General features: G+C 49.6%; 1 protein-coding gene across 6 annotated transcripts in view; it reads left to right on the top strand.

The window, feature by feature from the left end:
* Positions 1 to 21,332, top strand: part of MBTPS1 (membrane bound transcription factor peptidase, site 1) — a 48,582-nt gene that overhangs the window by 18,647 nt on the left and 8,603 nt on the right. For all 6 annotated transcript variants that reach the window (XM_082438984.1, XM_082438988.1, XM_082438989.1 and 3 more), the window contains 12 exons: positions 768 to 884; positions 1,336 to 1,403; positions 5,051 to 5,153; positions 6,475 to 6,626; positions 7,957 to 8,118; positions 12,084 to 12,228; positions 15,052 to 15,240; positions 15,672 to 15,844; positions 16,332 to 16,447; positions 16,925 to 17,081; positions 17,818 to 17,942; positions 18,644 to 18,721. In XM_082438984.1, the coding sequence (XP_082295110.1) occupies positions 768 to 884; positions 1,336 to 1,403; positions 5,051 to 5,153; positions 6,475 to 6,626; positions 7,957 to 8,118; positions 12,084 to 12,228; positions 15,052 to 15,240; positions 15,672 to 15,844; positions 16,332 to 16,447; positions 16,925 to 17,081; positions 17,818 to 17,942; positions 18,644 to 18,721 (1,585 nt within the window). The remainder of the gene's footprint in view (positions 1 to 767; positions 885 to 1,335; positions 1,404 to 5,050; positions 5,154 to 6,474; positions 6,627 to 7,956; positions 8,119 to 12,083; positions 12,229 to 15,051; positions 15,241 to 15,671; positions 15,845 to 16,331; positions 16,448 to 16,924; positions 17,082 to 17,817; positions 17,943 to 18,643; positions 18,722 to 21,332) is intronic.

Below are 21,332 nucleotides of genomic sequence, written 5' to 3'. Positions count from 1 at the left end.
ATTTCTACCTGTAGATCTAAGTTTCCATATCACATAATTTCTTTTCAGCATGAAAAGATGCTTTTAGTATTGCTTGTAATGCAGTCTAGTAGCTATGACTTCTCTCAGCTTTAGTTATCTGAAAATATCTTTATTTCATCTTTATTCTCAAAAAACTATTTTCACTGAATATAGAATTCTGGATTGAAAGGCTTTTCATTCCCTCCAGTGCTTATTTTATTTTTTTCTGTCATCTATTGTTTTCTACTCTAAGTTTAATTTTGTATCTTATAAAACACGTGAATGGCGATACACAAAGTAATTTAACTTGTGTAGGGAAACTATGAGAGAAATAATAACTATCAGAAATAATTCTGTGAAGTAACTTTCATAGATACCATTTATTCTTCAGTCTATTTAGAAATAAAGAATATTAGACAAATACATTAAACTATTTAGAAACAGTTAACTGAATAGACGTGTCTTAGGACAAGTCCTTTTATAAGAGGGGCAGCTAGAAGTTTGAGGTCTTCCCTGGGCAGGCAGGCTGTAAGGTCAGGAAGGTGCTGGACGTGAGACCGGGCGGGACAGGACCCTGGGAACCTTGCCTCTCCCCAGAGTCCAGCCCCAAGGATTGGAAGCTCTGGGTGTAGTAGTTTACATCGCAGAGCATTTGTCGTTCTTGGTATCTGTTTCTGAAGTTTAAGTGAATACTTCATGCTGCTGAGAATCTAGCATTTGGAGACTTCCACTGAAACACCTAAAGGACTGTTTTAAAAATGGGCCAGGTCTCCTACACGTCCTGGTTCCTGGACGCCTTCAACTACGCCATCCTGAAGAAGATCGACGTGCTGAACCTGAGCATCGGGGGCCCCGACTTCATGGACCACCCGTTCGTCGACAAGGTTGGTCCTGCCACTGTGCGACGGACGAGGCGTTTGGTGACGACTCCTGCTCTGCCTCGCGCCCTGCTTTGCTTCGTGTCTAGTGTGCTGGTGGCTAGTCCCCCACATGGTGACCGCTCTGTGAGGACGTGAGCCATGGTGACTTGTGTGGGAAGCAGCACAGGGTGCTGTGTTGCTTCCTCTCACCTGAGCACACGGCCTGTCTTTTCTGGGCGTGCCTGGAAAGCCCGGGTCTTCTCCGTGCGTGTGGATCTGTGTCCTGGGGTCTGTCGTCTCTGGACATTCTGACTGCCAGCCATACCACGTCTGTACTGGCCTGGTGTTGCGCTTTCAGGGGGATCCCTTCTTTTTTTAGTTCTGTTTTTGGAAGTTGTGGTTATTTTTGAACAATTATATGTTGATTGTTTAAAAGTGGTATACTTTCATAAATAAATGCTTGTTAATTTTGTAGGTGTGGGAGTTAACAGCTAACAACGTCATCATGGTTTCTGCTATTGGCAATGATGGGCCTCTTTATGGGTAAGTACCCCTGATAGGAATAACCTTAGAGGTATTTTTTTCCTTGAAATAACTGAAAACCTGTTGTGTGTCTGTCTCTGTATCTTGCTATACCTGTTTATACCTGTCTAAAACTTTGTATTGTGGATATTTTCAACACATACAAAAAAGACTTTGTAATGAATCTCATGTGCCCACTCACTCCAGCAGTTGCCAACTCAAGGCCGATTTTGTTTTTGTTCAATTTTTTTTTTTTTAACTTTGCTGGAAATAGCAATTTGGAGGCCTAAAGTTTTTATGCTACTCTTTTTACCCCCAAAATCAATCAGGAAAGTAAATCTATTAGAAATAAATGGATTCCACAGTATTTATTGAGACCCACTGTGCACAAGGCACAGGGGTAAAGAGGTGAATAAGTTGAGGTGCCTGCCTTTTTAGGAAAAATAAGGTACAGATACAATGAGACTAATATGAGGAGAAAGTGCAGGGTGGCATAACAGACACAGTGTTTGGGGGACTGAGGAGAAGGGTCAGATTGGGAGGGGCCAGAGAACAGTGTCACAGAAATGTCCCTTTGTGCCGGGTTATGGTGTATTAAAGTGGCTTGAAATGCGGGACATCAGTCACTGAATCACAGGCAGTAGTAAGCTTTTGTCTGGTTAGTGATCCCAATTTTCTTTCTGCTTACAGCTCTGGTTTTTATTCTGTAGATAATGTATATAAATAACCTCTTGTGCTGAAACGCTTCTGCGGTGGGATGTCTGTCACCCCCCTTTACCCGGCTCCCGGGACGTGTGAGGTTCAGCGCCGTGGCAGAGGGCTTAACGTAGCTGCAGGGGAAGGAGAGAACATACAGAGCCTGCCTCGGCGTGCCCTGATCCAGAAGGAGAGCCACCTGGCATGGCTGTTCGCTCGTGCCTTCAGGAGCACACGCTCTGTCTTCAGGGACATCCTGGCCGTGCTGCTGGGGCAGAGCAGGCCGTCTTGAGCGCTGACTGAGCTCATCCAGGGTGGGGATTAGGCTGGACTCTGTGAAATTAGTGATTCTATAGGTCAAAACCCCTGCACATTCGCAGTCATAGGTCCAGCCTAAGAGCTGTTCTGTCAGCGATCCCATCTCCTTGTAGGGCTCCAAGGTTAGGGATCTGGCTGGGTCCTCAGTCGTGTATGTTGTGACTCAGGCGTGAGTGGCGTAAACACGTCCCAACTGTAGTTCTGCCACGAAAAGCACCATTTACTTCGTAATCTCACCCAGTTTCCATGTCTTCTCTTTCTAGCGCTTCTCCATTTGTCCCTCCCCCCACTTCTGATGTCCCCGCTCCAGGCCAGCCCTCGGCAGCTCAGCCTCCCCAGGTTACCTGTCAGTTCCCCAGCCCAGCCTCCTGCCTCCAGTCTTCCCCAGCCCAGCTCTCCCTGCACGGGGGACGTGGGGTGGCGGGGAGGGTGCGGGGATGGAGCCAGGCAAGTTTGACCTGCCCTCGGGCTGTGGGGCCTTTGCTTCTCTGAGCCCTGGCCCCCTCGCCTGGCTCTGGAGGGCACGAGACCCGCCCCGGTTGGTGGCCGTGAGGATGAAATGAGACAGCCGAGGGAAAGCACCACGAACACTGAGCCTTCTGTGAGTGGTAGCTGTTCCTTTCTCTTCCTTTTTTCTGTGTTTCTGTTGTTAAAACATAGTCTAGCAGTTTCTTTAACTAAGGATCTGCAGTGGATCATTATTGCCTGATCAGATCTAAACTTTTCTCCTTGGTTTTCAGGGTCTTCAGTAGTCTAGCCTGGAGTTGGCAAACGTTTTCTGTAAGAGATCAGATAGTAACTAGTTGAGTCTTTGTGGGCCACATGGTATGTTGCACCTACTCGCCTGCCCTTGTAGTGTGAAGGCAGCATGGCCGTGTAGACGAATGGGCGTGGCTGTGTCCCGGTAACACCTTATGTACGAGAACAGGGGGCCTGGCTCTGCAGCCGTAGCCTCATTCCCCCCCCCCCCCCCCCGTGCACGTCTTCCTCCAAGCGGGCTCCTCCTCGGGTCTCCCTGGGGAAACCGTGTTTCTCTCACTCTCCATCACCTGATCCTGCTGCTGACCAGCCCCCTCCCCCAAGCTTGCCTTTCTTTCCGTTCACACCGGCTCTTCCACATGCCATCCTGACTGCTTTGCACACACTGGTCACTCTTCTGAAATCCTGTGACTTCTGTGGGCGGCCACACGTGAGGGCTTCTAATCAAAGAGCTGCCCACGCGTAGTGTGTCGGGGATCCTGGGAGAGGAAGCCCCGGTGTCAGACGCGTGTCTGCCCCCAGAGCCTCACAGCATCTGGCGTCTGCCAGCTGCTGGGTGGGCTGGGGGTGGCACACGGTCACCGTGGCACAGCCTGAACGGGTGTGGCTTACTGCTGGGCCTCGGGTAGGGCTGGTCAGGTGACAGTAATGCACTTGAAGAGCCCGCTTATTTATCGGAGGCGTGGCGCTGCCTGACACGTCCCCACGGGTACCCCTTCTGGGAGCTCTCTGGGGTCCGGCACCCTTGGTGCTTAGATTTCATGGTGCCAGGGAGTCTGCAGCTACACTTCCCCCTTTTCAGCACCAACAAAGATTTTTCTGATGCCTTCCCCTGATATTAAGGGTGTAAAGTATAGGGATTGGCAGGTAGAGGCAGGGTGGGAAGGTGGTATTTTTTGGTATCAGCTTCAGTGGGAAATTCTGCCAGTGACTTCTGTTCTAATCTTTGCTCTTTGATGTCATAGAAATTTGTAAACTTTTACTGTCAGCCAATTAACAGATCACTCTTGGTGCTTCTGAACAACCAGCTGGTAGCATGGTGGTGGTGGGTAAGCTAAGGAGGTGATGCTAGGGTCGACTCCGTGTGGTTTGAACAGTAGTATCTTGCTGCTAATATCGCTTCAGCTGCTCGGAATCAGTTGTGGTTCAGGAGTTCATTTTGTGGTGGTGGAGTGGAAATAGATAAAGCTTGGAAGTGCAGTTCCATAACTGGTTGTTTTATACTTTCAAATAGTTCATCTTGACTTCCATCTTGACTCCGTAGTTGAAACGTTTGTGTCATTGCGAATCTAGTGCCCTTGAAGTGCTGGGGAGAACCGCATGCTTTTTCACATGCATCCGTGTCTTCCCGCTGAGGAGCCCAGGGTTACGGAGAGATGAGTGGTCCCCACGGTTCCCTTGAGGAAGGGGGACACCTGCCCGAGACCAGGGGAGAACTTTCACTTTCTGACGGTGGCAGGTGCACGTGTGTGGCTGCAGTTCCTTCCCAGAGGAGCCGGGGACCGAGCTGGGGGCGCTGCGCTCGCAGCAGTTGGGAGGTGGTGTATGGACATGTACGCAGGTGACGGTTCTGGTAGTGGTCCGTCTTGGGAAGCTCGGAGGAAGGGGGCTTCTGCACGCCTGGCAGTAGTGAGGGGAGAAGAGAGTCTTGGGCCGGAGGGCGATAAGTTGACAGGAGAGAGGGAGAGGAGGAGAGGGCGTCCCACGTGTGAGGAGACCACTGAGCCGGCAGAGGTGGCAGCGACGGGCCCGCCCCTCACAGCCGCACGTGCCTCGCCACGGAAGAGCCTGCCACGGTCTCCGACCGTTCTGGGGGTGCTTGCCCTTGTTTGAATCTTTCATTTAGAGTGGTTCCTCTCCCCCGCCTTTTGTGTCTTTTTCTTGCCTCGATGCAGCACTCTGAATAACCCTGCTGACCAGATGGATGTGATCGGAGTGGGCGGCATTGACTTTGAGGACAACATCGCCCGCTTCTCATCGCGAGGAATGACCACCTGGGTAGGCGCTGCTCCTTTAGTCCGGCGTGCCCGCGGGAGCCGCGTGTGAGGGCCTCGGGGCTGCCTGTGAGCACGGAGAGAAAAGCAGCCTGGAGGCAGCCCGCCACGAGGACGCGCTCTGGCGCCTTCTGTGTCTGCTGTGTCCCCGCGGCCCAGCGGGCAGGTGCCGGTTCTCACTGTGTTTCCCGGCTCCACTTCTTTTTAACTTGTTTCTGAGTAACTCGTCATTTAGGTCAGCTGGATTCATGTGCACTGGCCCTGACTGGTAGGGGGAGGGCCGGCAGTCCTCTGTGCTGGGTGGGGTGATTTTTTTTGGCCTTGGGAAGCAGGAGAAGCCAGTGAGCACGGCTTAATTTCAGCTCCGCTGACATGGGAATGATTGCATTTAGCTGGACAAAATTAAAATGACTCTGGCAAGGTAATTAGTCCAGCTGCGTGAGCTTTAATTATGCGGCCGACTCCTCCTCCCATCTGAGCAGAGCTGGGGTCGCCGGTGCTCCCTCGGGCGGCACTTGGGGACCCTGACCTGCCCTCGGCGTCCCCCTGCTGCTCCAGCCCCCCTGCCATGTCCTTGGCCTTTATCGAGGCCTGGGTTTTGACGGCATTTTGAGAAGCGTCCCTGAATAATCTGTGGAGCTGCAGTGAAGACGCCTTTGCTCAGTATCCCACATGGGAGGATCCAGGGTCCATTTATGCCTGATTGCCGGGAAGGATTTTTGCACTTCAAATTGGTGTACTTCTTTCTTACAGAATATAACTCCTGTTGTAATTCTCATTTTGCCCCAGTTTCTGGGAAGCTTAAGAGAGTTCTCAGTTAAACTCTTATCCCAGGTTACTTGTACGGTTATATACTCACTGTTCTAAGTCATTCTTTCCCCTCTGGTGCCAGATTGAAATATCCAGTCATATCACGTAGTTTTTCCTTGTAAAGGAAAATGTTTCTTTTTTTTCCCTAATTTTTAATTTTAATTTTCTGATTTTTCTAGCATATTTTTAATTTTTAAATTATCTAGAAATAAATCAGTTTCCAGTTTTCAGCCTTGCACGTTAGCAAAATTTAAAATATTCACTTTTAAAATGCTTTATGGCATTACTGTCATGCTGGTCATTACAAAACACACCAAAAGTAATTTTATTTTGTATACTGTCATTTAAGCTTCTTCTGAACTGCAGTGAATTTCAGATGAAAACCAGCATCGTACTAAGGTTACAGTGTGTTTAGCTGACCCACGTTTCTGTTCTGGTTTTATTCACTCATAACTGCACGTGGCCGTGTGCCAGTGTGTGTGCCGTGGTAGAGACCACACTGCTTTTGCTTACAGGAGCTGCCAGGAGGCTATGGCCGCATGAAGCCTGACATTGTCACCTACGGCGCTGGAGTGAGGGGCTCCGGCGTGAAAGGCGGGTGCCGGGCGCTCTCGGGGACCAGCGTGGCTTCCCCAGTGGTGGCGGGCGCTGTCACCTTGCTGGTGAGGTGAGTGTGGCTCGGCTGGGAGGAGGTGGCGTCAGGGGACCAGGAGCTGAGTCTCGCTTGTCACCACCTTGGCTGGATGTAGAGCACATCCCGGGGCCTCACCCCGTCTCTACAGAAGAGGCAGGCGTCCGTTCTTTCTTAGATGGTTCTTGTGGGCGTTAATGAGCCCGTCAAGCCTCCTGCTGTCAGAGGAGCGAGGAGGGGGGCCGTTGTGTCTTCCGTGCCCAGCCCAGCGGCTTCCCTACGTACAGATGTTTTCAGTGGGGAGGAAGCCTTTGCTTTCCTCATCTCCCTGCAGCAGGTAAAATGCCTCTGTGGTGGGTCAGGAGTGCTTTCGTGGTGTGAGAAGGAGCTCGTAACAGAGCCGAGCGGCAGAGAAGCGCTTCTTCGTTTCCAGCCTCAGAGCCCGGCAAGCAGCCAGAGCCTGCGCCTGGTCTTGCGCTGTCGGCGGGAGGGGGGTTGTCAATCTGTGGCTGAGCTGTGAGCGATTCTTTTTTCCTGCCAGTAAGACTTGATGCCGCTTTCCTCCCCTCACTTCTCCTTAGGTCAGATTTCCCATCTAGACCTATTGGAAAAGGTCCAGCTACACTCCACGACCACCCATCATCGTAGAAAAATATTTAGCAGCTTAGTAGAGTCAGTTTTTCCTTACTGTTTACTGGATTTTCTCCCCTGCATTTAGGGGCTTAAAATTTACTTGTACTTGTAATATGTAGATACACAAAAATGCGTGTTTTAATGCTGGTGTTCTAAAGCAAGTGAGAATGTCTGGGCGCCGCTGCCCGAGTCCAGCTGCGTTCCAATGATGAACCCTCTACCAGGCCTGACCCACCAGGGTGACGCGTCACACACAGGCCTCCAAACAATACAAGCACGTGGACGCAGCAGGTCTCGCTCCGAGGCCGGGCCTCTTGGCCACGCTGCATCGAGGTCCCGCAGGACCCACCTCCATCCTTCCCTTCTCCCGGCCGGGCTGCGTCCACGTGTCCGGAGCCTGTAACTCCTAGCTGTTCTTGTCTCCTGCAACCTCTGAGATCGACTGTGAAGTTAGCGGGAAGATGTGTTTTCCTGATCAATGTAGTAAAAACAGGCGCTAGCCCAAGAGTCCATGTTCTCACAAGCCACGCTCAAGGCTGATGAGTGGTCAGTCCCTAGGCAGGTGCAGAAACGAGCATGTTCGTTCGCATCTTGCACGAGTTTTACCGAAGAAACTCCTGTTAGATACAGATCAAGATGGGAGGTCACATGACTGCGCATGTACAGGGTAGGGATAGTCTGGTTTTCATTCTGTTGCTGAGAGAAAATGAGCAAATATGGTATTTTCCCCCAGCACAGTCCAGAGACGGGAGCTGGTGAATCCGGCCAGCATGAAGCAGGCCCTGATTGCAGCAGCCCGGAGGCTGCCCGGCGTGAATATGTTTGAACAAGGCCACGGCAAGCTGGACCTCCTCAGAGCCTACCAGGTCCTCAGCAGCTACAAGCCACAGGCCAGGTCGGTGTGCTTTCCTCTTGAACAGGCCTTTCTTCTCTGCACCGGGCTCCTCGGTGCAGAGTATTAGCCTCCAGATGGAACCAGCCCCGATCACACAATGCTCGGGGGCCTCAGGGAGAGCTCTGCAGTGCTGCTTCTGCTGGGGCGCTGCCGACAGGATTGCTCCCCACTTCCTCATGTTCTGCTGTTTGTAACATCAGGGGCCTAAGGTAGTGATTTCCTATTTCTTTTTCTTTGTAAAACTTTCCTTTGAAATAATCTTAGGTTTACAGAAATCTGCAAAAATGGTATGGACATTCTCATATACCCTCTCCTCGGCTTCCCCTCAGGCCAGCACCTCGGTAGTCCGTGATTCCTCTGCTAGAGCTAACAGGTGCACCCTGATGCTGTGCTGGGGTTAGTCTGCAGACAGATGCGCAGTGGCCGGCTCCCGTCGTGTTCTTTGGTCCAGGGTCCAGGCCCCACGTTGCGTGCAGTTGCCATGTCTCCCTGGTCTCCCCGGGCCCCTGACAGTTCATCTGTCTTGTCATTCAAGTCCTCTGATGCTTTCTCGTGATTAGTGAGGTTCTGTATTTTTGGCAAGAATTCTTTTTCACTTTTTATTTTGGAATGATTTTAGATTTACAACAAAGTTTTAAAAATTGGTGCACGAGGACTCACAAACCCTTCACTAGCTTTCCCTGATGTTAGCAACTTACATAACCATAGTAGAAGCCTCAGAGCCTGGAAGTTGGCACTGATACATTACCATCTACTAACCTGCAGACTGTATTTGGGTTTCACCCCGATTGTCCCCACCCCTGTCCCTGGCCTGGTCCAGGATCCAGGCCAGCATCTGCGTTGCATTCAGTCGTCGCGTGTCCTTGGTCTCCTCCACTTGGGACGGTTGGCTCAGCGTCCTTCCTTTTATTCTGGGTGGTGCTCACCCGCATCATGAAGTGTAGGTGATGTGTCAGGCTGGACCCTCCAGGAGGCAGATGCCAACGTGGACTTAGACGGCCAAGAGACCTCCTGGGGGAGGGGGCCTATGAAGGATGAAGGGGGCGAGGAGGGAGGCGTGGGAGGAGGACGCTCACACCCAGCGCAGGTCTGAAACCTTTCCCGATCACGGAGATTCCCTGAGCCACAGTCGCCTGTTAGAGGCACCTGTGTCCCCCAGGGCGGGGCCTGCCCTGGTGCCCTCTGCGCTCAGTCCTTGGCACAGATGTAGCGGAGGGTCCACCGGTGTCCGTCAGCTGGGCTCCGCAGCAGGAGATCTGGTGCCGGGGGTGGCTCTGCCAGGCGTCCACTGCAGTGACTGTCCCTTTGTGACTGCGAAGTGTCTTGTGGGGACGCCCTTGAAGATGATCTTGTTTCTTATGGCACAGGGAACTCTACTCAGTGCTCTGTGGTGACCTAAATGGGAAGGAAATCCAAAAAAGGGGGGATGTATGTATACGTATAGCTGATTCACTTTGCTGTGCAGTAGAAACTAACACAACATTGTAAAGCAGCTATGCTCCAATAAAAATGTAAAAACAAACAAACAGATGATCTTGTTTCTTAACATACTTTCCATCACTAAGTTTAGCGTCTCTGATGGTTCCTCCCTGTAACAGTTCTTACTGTAGAGATTGTCCCATGGTGACTTGCTGTTTCTCTCATTCCCTTCTGCACTTATTGAATGAAATTCTGCTGTAAGGAAGCGCTGTCCTCCTCTCGTATTTATTCAGTTATATCGGCGTGGACACATAGGTACCTGTTTTACTCTGGGGGTTATAATCCATTCGTGTCGTTGTTTACTTTATTGCTCATGTTGTCCCAGGTTTGGCTCTCTAGGGCTCCCGCTGGTTGGCTCCCGTGTCTTTTCAGCATGTCTCCATCAGTTGGGGGGCACTTCCTCACTTTTTGGCAGCATTTCCGTGCCCAGTGTCGGTATCAGTTCTTTGCCCGAGCAGCCCTGGCCCTTTAATTGGAGAGTGGGCTTAGAAGCGGACACCTGGGCACCAGGTGTGCTCTTGGCAGCTGTGCTCATAGTGGTTTCTAGGCCCTTTGAGCAGACAGAGCTGGCGAGTGTCTGTACACACACACACCTGTACCTGTTTCTGTGTCTGTCCGTGCAGTCATCTGTCTCCTGATCCCACCTGACATCACGACCCTCGTCTTGAGTCTTCCTTCTTGCTGGTTATCCTTCTCCAGCAGCCAGAAGCCTGGCTCTCACTCGCCACGATGTTTATCTGCTCAGTCCTGGTACACACTTGTGGACAAGTTTTAGAACTGCTAGCTCGAACCGTGCTGAGAAGAGATATACTAACTAGAGGATTGTGTTCGTGTGTAGTTCTTTTTATCTTTAGCTTTATAGCATGTAGTCTCCTGTTTGCCAGAGTGATTTAGGTTAATATCTTCCTCCCCACCACACCCCTTTCAGTCTGGTTTTGCTGTTTATTTTCATTGCAGTTGAGTTCATTTGTTAGCATTTCTATTTCTTTTCAGATTCCCCCCCACATCCTGGTTGATTTCAACTAGTTACGTATCGGGCTGTGGCTCTAAGGTTGGAGCTGCACGCAGAGCGCACCTGGCCACGTGTTGCTCCCCTCAGCCCTTCTGTGCAGCTCCCCCTGCCCTTCCCTCCACCCCCATAGGTAACAACGCCATTAGTTTTTGCTTTATCCTTGCATTTCTTTTTTCACACACGAGCAGATACATACCTACCATCTGATATCCCCTTTCTTACGTGAAGGACAGCATTACTATAAGTATTCTCTTGTACTTTTTTCACTTAACAGTATCCTGGAAATCACTTTGTGTCGGTTCACAGACATCTTTCTCCTCCGTTTTTTTTACAGCTCCATAGTGTAGATACCTTTGTTTATTCAAGCACATATCTATATCTATATATGGGTATTGAAACTGTTTCCAGTATTTTGTAATTTTAAGCTGCTTGTGCCTGTGCATTTTAGTTTTGTTGGAGGTGTGTCTCCAGGGAAGATTCCTAGAAGTGGGGTTGCTGGGTCCAAGCTGAGAACAGAGGGCACTCTGCCAGGTCTCTCCCTTCTCCTCCAGAAGGGCTGTGCCGTGGGAGCTTGCCTGTCTGCCCGGAGCCTCACCCACGGTGTCCGGCCATGCTCTACCTTCTGCCAATCTGACAAGTGAGAAGTGCTATCTCAGTGTTGTTCTAATTTGCCTTTCTCAGGTTATGAGTGAGTTTGAACACTTTGTCTAGAGTTAAGAGCTGTTTTTATATCTTTTTGTGAGGTGTTTGTTCATTTCTTTCACCCATTTTTCTTTTCTGGGGTTTTTGTCCCTCGGTTTTTACGTGTTCTTATGTTAGGGTGAGTAACCCTTTATTGCAAGTATTTCTCCCAGTTTGTTGGTTGCCTTTTGACTTTGTGAAAGTGTTTTTGGCCATGTGGTTTTTTTCTTTTTTAACAACCATATTTGTTAGTCTGTCGTTGCTGTTGCCCCTGAATTTTGAGGCACGGAAAGCCTTTCCCTGCACTGAGGTTAAGGAGGGACTCGCCCATGTTTTCTTCTAATGCTTGTTGGCTTTCTTTTATTTACTTGAGAGTATCCGATCCATTTGGAGTTTATTCTTGTGTGTGGTCTGAGGTGGGGATCTTAATTTTATCTTTTGCCGAATGGCCACCCATTCGTCCCCGCTCCAGTTATTTAAAAGTCCATCTTTGCCCCAGTGCCTTGAGACCGAGTCCCAGGTCTGCTCTGGGGCTGGTCACATACTCGTTCTCCGCCAGCCGCAGCCACCAGATTCCAGGCTCGCAGAGGGGAAAGGTGATGCCCGCGCATCCCGCCGTGCTGCCGGCGAGGCAGGTTGGCCAGGAGGCCTCCCCAGCACGGGGCGTGTTCTGAAGCCAAGTTCCCAGACCTCAGCCGAGGGCAGCCCTGGAGGCAGGCCCTCCCGAGGCTCAGGCCCGCCCCGTTGATGCTTTCCAACGCCGTCTACTGTAACACTGGATTTTTTGTTTCAGTTTGAGCCCCAGCTACATCGATCTGACCGAGTGTCCCTACATGTGGCCCTACTGCTCCCAGCCCATCTACTACGGAGGGATGCCGACGATCGTCAACGTCACCATCCTCAACGGCATGGGTGTCACAGGAAGAATCGTAGACAAGGTGAGACTGCCCTCCAGCCAGCGGCCAACTTAGACGTGGCCCAGATTTACTCCTGCAGTTAAAAGGGACAGGTCCTCCTCCTGTCCGGGTGCCGGGGGATTGGAAGTAGTGGTTTGTTCTCCCCTGAGTGCTTTATATATGTCAGGGATGTAGTAATGAGGCCAGTTTGCTACTCTTTTACTTTGGCATCTTGAGTTTGACTCCTGAATTAGCTAATTGCATTTGAGTCTTCATTTTTACAGTTTCCTGCCTATAATTAAAGGCTCACTTATAATTATTTTATTGTTTAATGAGGACACACGGGCCTTCATGTTTAGAAGGCATGGTCTTTATTTGAATTTTGTGTTTATAATTTGTTTTACACTTACTGTATAAACATTGTCACAAAAATAAAGGATCGGGAAAAAGAAAAACCACTTCAGCCCCACACACTAATAGAGCCACTATTTGAAAAAAAAGTTCAAATCATATTTTCTAACAAATTACTGTAGTTGTTTAAATAGGTGTATTTAAATTGATTCAATGCCCACCAACACTTACTGTATTCATCCTTGCTTTTTCATTTCCGAGTCCCTCATTTCATCTGTTTCTTGATTGCAGGATTTCACTTTTCATGAAGCTATCACAGAAAGTACATTTCTTATGATTTTGTGAGATTAATAAAGTCAGTAGCCTGAAGAAAAAAAAAAAAAAAAAGAATCTTTTCCAGCCCTTATCTGAAATAGATATTTTTAGTTATCTTTGTGTGGTAGACAAAAAGTTAGCCTTTTTTTTTTTTCAGTTCTCACATTATAAACATTTTTAAATGTTACTATATATAAGCACCGATGTTCTTTCTAATGGTTGTTTAATACTATGTAGAATTGTTGAATCGTAACGTGCTTACTATTTCTTCTTGCTTGAACAGTTAGGTGGTTTTCAACTGTAAACATCTCACTGAATATCTTTGTATATATGGTTTTCTTTTGTTCTGAATTATTTTCTTAACATAAACTCCCTGGATTAGAATCCCAAGTGAGAGGGCATGAACATTATTAATGGCTCTTGGTACATAATACCAGATTCTTTTCAAAAGAGGTGCATCAGCTCAGACTGCCACTGATGGTGTACAGAGGGGTAGTGTCTCAGCTCTGGTGGTACGTCCTTTTTTTCCCAGTTGCATGAAGTTTTAAAATATTGAGATAAAATTCACATGCCATAAAATGCACCCTTTTAAATTGTGCAGCTCAGTGGTTATTAGTATATTCACAAGTAGTGATGCAACCATCATACTGGATAATTCCAGAACATTTTCATCACTTGAAGGAGAAACCCCTGTTAACACTTCCCATTCCCCTTCCCCCAGGCCCTGGCATTTCCTAATCCCCTTCTGTCTCCATGGAGTTACCTTTTCTGGGTATTTCCTATAAATGGAGTGGTATGTTATGTGGGCTTTGTGACTGGCCTCTTTCACTGAGCGTAATGTCTTTAAAGAGGCTCATCTGCATTGCAGTGTGTATAGGGCTTCACTCCTTTCCATGGCTGAATAGTGGTTCATTGTATGGATAGACCCCGCTTTGTCAGTCGGTGGACATTTGGTTTGTTTCTCCGTGGTTCATCTTTTAACTTTAAGTCTACAGGGGGTAGTCGGTACCTTGTTTAATGATTTGTAAGGTGCGTATCTGCATGTTTGTTTACTGATTGTATTTCCTCTTGTGTGAATTCGTGTTTCATTTCCTTGGCCCATTTTTCACTAGAATTTAGGTTGTCCCTATCAATCCGAACAAGATCTTCATTTCATAGAGAGATTAGCCACCGTTGTGTGTCATGCAAAAAGATTGCCCAGATTATTGTTTTCTTGTCTCTTTAATATTAGAGGTGGTTTAAAAACTTGGGCGGTGGGCGGGGGGGGTTCTGTAAAAGTTTCACTTTTTCATGTAGTTGAATTTTCATCTTTTGTGAGTTCTTCTGTTTCAAAAATTAGAAGCTTATCCCTCCAGAAATATAAGAAAAATCTCAATTTTATTTTCTACTCATTTTCCTCTTATGCTTGTTAAATATTGAATGTTTTCATCTGTGTTGAGTTAGCTTGATATGTGTTACAAGAGACGGATAAAAGTTAATTTTCTGCTCTATTGTTAACCAGTGGTCTGAAAAGCACTTATTAAAAATCCCGGTCCTTTCTCATTGTTCGCGATGCTGTGCCCTACGAATATTCTCCTTCTTTCTCACAGTTCTCTTTAACGTGCTGACTCGCTTGCGGGGAGGATGTTGTGCTCTGGCTTGCGAGGGAAGTGAGTGGTTTAGGTTAGCTTGAACCCTTGGTTCGTTGTGAGAGCTGATGTACGTCTCCCGTCTCGTGCTTCCCTTTCACCTTCCCTCAAGCCTGAGCGGCGGGTGGGCGGGCGGTCCCCTTCTCGGCCGGCGCGTCCCCTGGGCGCCGCGTGCACTCTGCCTGCCCCGTCGCTGGCCCAGACCCTGACTGCTGACAGCGTGCAGCCATGTCCTTTTATTATGTTATTCCTTTCAAGTCATGTGATTCGTTAAGCATACAGCCAGTTGAGATCTAACCCCAAACCTGGGACTATTCTCTTCTGTAAGTTCTCTGCAGATACAAGCTCTTCGTCAAACCGTGTGTGTCCGCACCCCCCGCCTCCTTGTAAGCTTGCGGGAAGCTTGTCTTTAAAGGTGGAGTTGGTCAGCGGCCGTGTCCCCAGGCTCCTCCGGTGGGTGACGGCCTGGTGCTGCACGGCGGCCTTGGGCACGGGCTGCTTGGTGCCAGCTGAGCGGGGGGTGACCGGGACGGAGCTTCTCACCCGAGCCTCTGCCTCTTTCCTCCCGCAGCCCGAGTGGCAGCCCTACTTACCGCAGAACGGAGACAGCATCGAGGTGGCTTTCTCTTACTCCTCAGTGCTGTGGCCTTGGTCGGGCTACCTGGCCATTTCCATCTCCGTCACCAAGCAGGCCGCCTCCTGGGAAGGCGTCGCGCAGGGGCACGTCACGGTCACCGTGGCTTCCCCGGCAGAGGTGGATGTACGTGCATGTGGAGGGCTCGTGGGGAGGGGAGGCGGGCTGAGCGCCGGGCGCTGGGGTGTGAGGTGCCATCCATGGGGGTCCCGGCCCGGCGAGCAGTGGGATCACAGCCCGCTTGGTGAACGGGGCGTGGGTGGGCTGTTCTGTGCCAAATTTCAGGCTTCAGATGATTGTAAAAAGTAGGGCTAATGCTATGCAGTCTAGTCGTTTTTCGGAACCAGGTGCCTTAAATTTGAATTCTGAAACCCTTAAAAGAAGAATTGGAATGTAATTAATCATGATACACGAATGTCCTCTCCTACCATTGTTGTGAGAAATTCTTGTGTTCTGTTTGGGTTAAATTGATAAATAGAAGTGAGGTTTCCAACCTGAAAACCTGAAAGTTTCTTCTGAGCCAAAGGGACGTTTCAAATTTCTTTTATTTTTTTCAGTCAAACAGTGGTGCAGAACAGACTTCAACGGTGAAGCTCCCAATTAAGGTGAAGATCATCCCCGCTCCTCCTCGAAGCAAGAGGGTTCTCTGGGACCAGTACCACAACCTGCGCTACCCGCCCGGCTACTTCCCCAGGGACAACCTGAGGATGAAGAATGACCCTTTGGACTGGTAAGTGGCCGCCAGGCCCGGCCCATCCCCGCCGCTGCCCCCGTCCTTCCTCGGCGGGGCTGGGACAGGAGGACAGGTAATCAGTGGCAGTGATGTGCAGTCACCCGTGTGTGACCACCCTGGTTCACTCCCAGCATGTCTGCGTCGCCAGGCTGAACTTGTCCAGTGCAGGTGGTTGCTGGCCTTTTACGCCCATGCCACCGCTAGAGTGATGCTTCAGTGCCCTTTACGAAACCTTTCTTTGGCCACCCCTTCTCGTCATCTTATCTCCTTCGTGCGTGTGCCGCGCAGGTCATTTCCTGTTGTCACCCACTTTATATGCAGCCCGGAGAGAGCTGGTCTGAAAGGCTGACTTTCGTGCCAGTGGACTGGCTCCCAGGCCTCTGTGGGCGGTGGAGCTGCTCCTTCAGAAAGGCGCCCTGTGGCCACGCAGCTTTTATTCCGAGTAAGGACTGTTGGTTTTAGTGCCGGGCTTCCTGTGTTTCAGGAATGGCGACCACATCCACACCAACTTCAGGGACATGTACCAGCACTTGAGAAGCATGGGCTACTTCGTTGAAGTCCTCGGCTCCCCCTTCACGTGCTTTGACGCTAATCAGTACGGTGAGGGACACGAGGTGCTGGCCCGGCGGTCCCGCTTAGCTGGGGAAGGGTGGAGGCAGGTTAGGGTCTCCCGCTGCCCGTGGCGGCCAGGACCAGAGAGAGTGGTCCGTGTTCCTGACGTTCAGCTGAAATGAGAAGCTCTCAGAATCACTGGGGACAAGGACATATTTACACTTCTGTTATATTATTTTTTTTAATTAAAAGAAACTCTAGCACAGAATTTTGCTTCTCTTCGGGTGAGTGAATATCCTTCACACAGAGCACCACCCGTGAAACAGGCCGCAGCTGGCTGGTGTCCGCGTGCTGTTGGGCCCTGATCCTTTCTCTTTCACCCCCTTCTAAAGCGGAGCAGGGCACAGACCAGAGTACGAGCAGCCGGTCACCGGAGTAGTCGAGGCCAGCGCAGCGCCGTGCTCCTGAAGCGGCGCGGTCCTGTGGGGGCGGCGGCCGTGCTCACCCCGGCGCTCTCTCCCGCAGGAACGTTGCTCATGGTGGATAGCGAGGAGGAGTACTTCCCCGAGGAGGCGGCCAAGCTCCGGAGGGACGTGGACAGCGGCCTCTCGCTCATCGTCTTCAGCGACTGGTACAACACGTCCGTGATGAGGAAGGTCAAGTTTTACGACGAGAACACGAGGTACTGATACGAATTGCTATTTGCATGAGAAATCTGACTTTCTGGGAATTAAATTCCCCCCAGCAAAGACGTAAAGTGATCGTTTGGCCTGTCGGTGGTCTTTTCGGCCGTCCGGTTCCGACGCCTGGTGAGGGCAAGCTCTCTCTGCATTGGCGGACATGTTCTTGAAAGTTGCCTGTGAAGGAAGTAAACTGCTCATTGACCCAAGTTCTGACTGAAAGGGTTCCTTGTCCTTGTTGATCTTAGACACTTTGGCTTTAACTTTCTGTTAAGTTCTTTTCCGCTCTTCCACCTCTCCTTTACTGAATCTGTATACATTTAAATGCACCAAGAAAACAGTTATTTTTAAAGAAACCTTCCAGTAGATTGGTTATCGATGAAGAATTCCCAGCGTGTTATGAATATCTCATCCTTATGATGTATGTTCTTTCTTTAGAGTCTGTGGCTTGAACTTCATAAGCTTCTTTCTTCCTTTACTGATTCTCTCAAGGTCTAGGCTCTCTGTGCAGCGCGTTTATGTGAAATGTGGTGCGTTTCATGAAATAAATTGAGCTCTGATTTAGTCTGCACACCGGCAGGAGCGTTTACGTTGTAATGTGAGTCAAGACCGGGCAGTTAGGCTGAAACCTAGCGTGGAGGGACTGGACTCCGGTGGGAGAAGTCGGCTTTGTGACAAAAATATCAAGCATTTGTGGGAACGCTTTAATCCTTCACTAAGTCCCTATCACTTTCACAGGCAGTGGTGGATGCCGGACACCGGAGGAGCCAACATCCCAGCCCTGAATGAGCTGCTCTCGGTCTGGAACATGGGATTCAGCGATGGCCTGTACGAGGGGGACTTTACCTTGGCAAACCATGACAGTAAGGTTTTGTGTTTGTTTTTAGTAGGGCTCATCATTCCCAGAGATGGGCAAGCAGAAGCCGTGCGTCTTTGAAGTCTAAGTTTCAGAGAGAGAGAGTGATGTGATATCACCTAAGTAAGCAGGGTCTGTGGAGAGAACTGTTCAGTGTCTTCACAAAGGACGCCTGTAACACTGGGTGTTAACCCTAGTTTTTGTCCAGATTTTTAAAATGAAAATACTTCCTGCGAGCATTCCTAACTCTGGTACCACCTATAAGGTTCTTTGTGTCATGTATGTTCCCAAATAGGTCATACCCCCCAGGCCCCTGATAATGTATAAATTCTGTTTATGAAATAATTGCATCTCTCATTTGAGAAGTCCCCCCGCCCCCTTTCATTTTGGTGGCTAGTTTCTAAAACAATGTCTTGAACGTTACTGTCACTAACTCTGCTTATCCTGACTTAGGTCGTCCCCAAGTTTCACAGCTCCAACTCCTAAAATCTACGCAGAAACCTTAGATTAATAGAATAATTCAGCTTGAATTTTGAGGTAATTCCCTGCAGTTTGTGCGACCAGGCAGTAACAGCAGCTCCTCTCTTAAGCTTAGAAACAGCTTTAGAAAATACATGATGTCTACAGATTGCATCTGTGGTAAGTGAGTAGCTGCTGCTGAACGCATTCAGTGTCTCTAGGTTCTAACTTTGAACGACTGTTTTCTAGTGTATTACGCGTCGGGGTGCAGCATTGCTAAATTTCCAGAAGATGGCATAGTGATAACACAGACATTTAAGGACCAAGGTAAGGAATGCTATTCGTATACTTTCTGGGTTCCCTTTTTCTTTCTTTCACATTTTTTAAGCACAGTTTTATTACATGTAATTCACCTACCATAACATTCACCCTTTTAAAGTGTGCAGGCCAGTGATTTTTAGTGTTTTCACAAGTTGTGAGGTCATCACCACCATCTAATTCCAGAACATTTTCATCACCAGAAAAGAAACCCCGTACCCATTTGCAGTTTGGATTTTTAAAAAATTCTTTGCAGTATGTGTATGGTACTTCAGGTGAGATGTCTTGTGTAATATGTTCTGGGGGATACATAGAAAGATAAGACAGTCTCTTGCTACTAATTGGAATGTGTGTGTAGTGACCACTGCAAAATAAGTTGGCTTTCCTACAGGAGAAGAGGGGCTTTTGAATATTTGTAGGGTTTTTTTTAAGCCTGTCTTCAAAGTTGCTTGAAATTTTTGTTACTGTGTATGAATTGTTCTGCTCTGTGATTGCCAGATTACTAAAATTTTAGAAAAATGTTGACTGTGCTTTGAACTTCTTAACTGTGTAGACATAAAGAATATTACAGTCATCTCCTAAAATTCCCTGAAGAATTAGAAGGGAAGAAAGGTCGTTACTTTCAGTTTTGCCTTTTTACTACAGACAGCCATCACCTAGGAAGGCAAACGATGCCACGTCCCCTGGCATCAGTACCTGTGACACTGCTGCGTGCGCTGAGGAAACCGGGGTGCGGGAGGGGCGGGGCGCGGGGGGAGCGGGGCGCGGGAGGTGCGGGGGAGCGGGGTGTGCGGGGGGAGCGGGGTGCGGGGGGTGCGGGGTGCGGGGGGAGCGGGGCGCGGGGGGAGCGGGGCGCGGGGGGAGCGGGGCGCGGGGGAGCGGGGCGCGGGAGGTGCGGGGGAGCAGGGTGTGCGGGGGGAGCGGGGTGCGGGAGGTGCGGGGTGCGGGGGAGCGGGGCGCGGGGGAGCGGGGTGCGGGGGGAGCGGGGCGCGGGGGAGCGGGGTGTGCGGGGGAGCGGGGTGCGGGAGGTGCGGGGGAGCAGGGTGTGCGGGGGGAGCGGGGTGCGGGAGGTGCGGGGGAGCGGGGCGCGGGGGCGCGGGGCGCCCCGGGCTGCCTCTGCCCTTCCCGAAGGCGGCCGCCGCCCCGTCCTGCCCAGGGTGCTCTTCCCCCAGCCCCGCCCTCCCGAGCCAGGGTTCCGCACCACGTGCCCCTCTCGCCTGCACGAGGCTGTGAGGGAGTATTCCGTGACCAGTGTGATGGGCTCACGGAAACTCACAGGCTGGATCCAGTTCCTCGTGCAAGTTGATATTTGCTATTTCAGAATGGAAGGCCCCCTTCCTTGTGAAGTTTGTCATTTTCTGTAATTGGAGGTCGGGGACAGTTTCCCTAGTTGAAAATGGCAAGAAGTCAGGATTTCTCACTCATCGGTTTGTGTCTACAAGGTAGAATTTACTTCTGTGTTGCCTGGAAGGGGCTCTTTCCTTCCAGTCAAGGCAGAGTCAGTCAGTAAGTAGTTCTGTGTTCATAAGGGTATATTTTAACTTTAAGAACGTAAATGATCCTGTCTTCCCAGTCCGCTGGCACAATTTACCGTGGGTTAGTAATTCTTTCTGAGATCCGTTGCTCACAGGGCAGTGTTACTTCTGGAAACTCCCCTGGGGTGAAGGCCGTGGTCTCCTTGTCAACTTGTTGCCATCTGGTAGCTCCTTTTTTGGGGGGGGGAGAGGAATCAAAAGTAGGTTTAAGGGTGCATACTTTATTTTGGTGTTCTGCTAGTCTGAAAATAAAAATTAATTACCTGGGAATCCTTTTTAAGGGACTTTTTATTTCCAAACAGGCTTTAGGTTGAGTAATCTTTTGGGTACAAAATAGGAATTTGAAAATCTGGGTTATGCTGGATCAAAAAGGACCCTATTGTCAGAAACAAAACTCTGTCAAACCACGGGGCCAAGTGGCAATGCTGTGTGCACTTTCCCCACTTCATCTGTTTTACTGCCGTGTCTCTCCCTCCCGACAAAGAAAATCCTGTTTTCCCTTCCACTCAGTTCCTGGTGGGATTATACGTAGAAAGCAGGAAGCGCTGCATTTTTAGAGCCACAGACATTTTAGATGTGACCAGCGCAGTTGATGCTGGATCCTGGTGCAGACGTGTGTCGTCTCCAGTGTGCGGGATGCGTTTGCTTCAGGGGTGGGGACTTTGATTATGTGATGGTGTCACCAGCAGTTGCTGCCGTGGCATCTGTGCACTGTTGGCTTCTTGATGTGGTCAATGTTGTAAATTGTGTTGTCTGGGCAGAGGTGAGAAGTCTCTGCTGTGGGAACGTTTGTACTGTATTTATGAGATTCCTGTAACAAATACCTTAAATCTAAACTAAAACTACGTGGGCGTATGTTCCAAAAATTAGTTCTGGTTGTCCTAGCTTTCAGTTATTAAGCATGAAGCCTGGGCACCAGTGTATATAACTGTGTCCACAGAGTTGAGCAGGAGCTGCCCCTTGTTTGTGTGTGGTCCGAAGACATAAGCCTCTCAGCATAATAAGAAGAGACAAAAATTTGGGTTTGGTGGATAAAAAGGGAGAAGCAGCGCCTCTAGGATTGTGAATACTTTGTACCACCATTT

This window comes from Balaenoptera physalus (assembly GCF_965194825.1).
Source record: "Balaenoptera physalus genome assembly, chromosome: 19".
Taxonomy (NCBI): Eukaryota; Metazoa; Chordata; class Mammalia; order Artiodactyla; family Balaenopteridae; genus Balaenoptera; species Balaenoptera physalus.
Note: the sequence above shows the minus strand (reverse complement) of the source record. Positions and strands in the feature narration are given on the sequence as shown.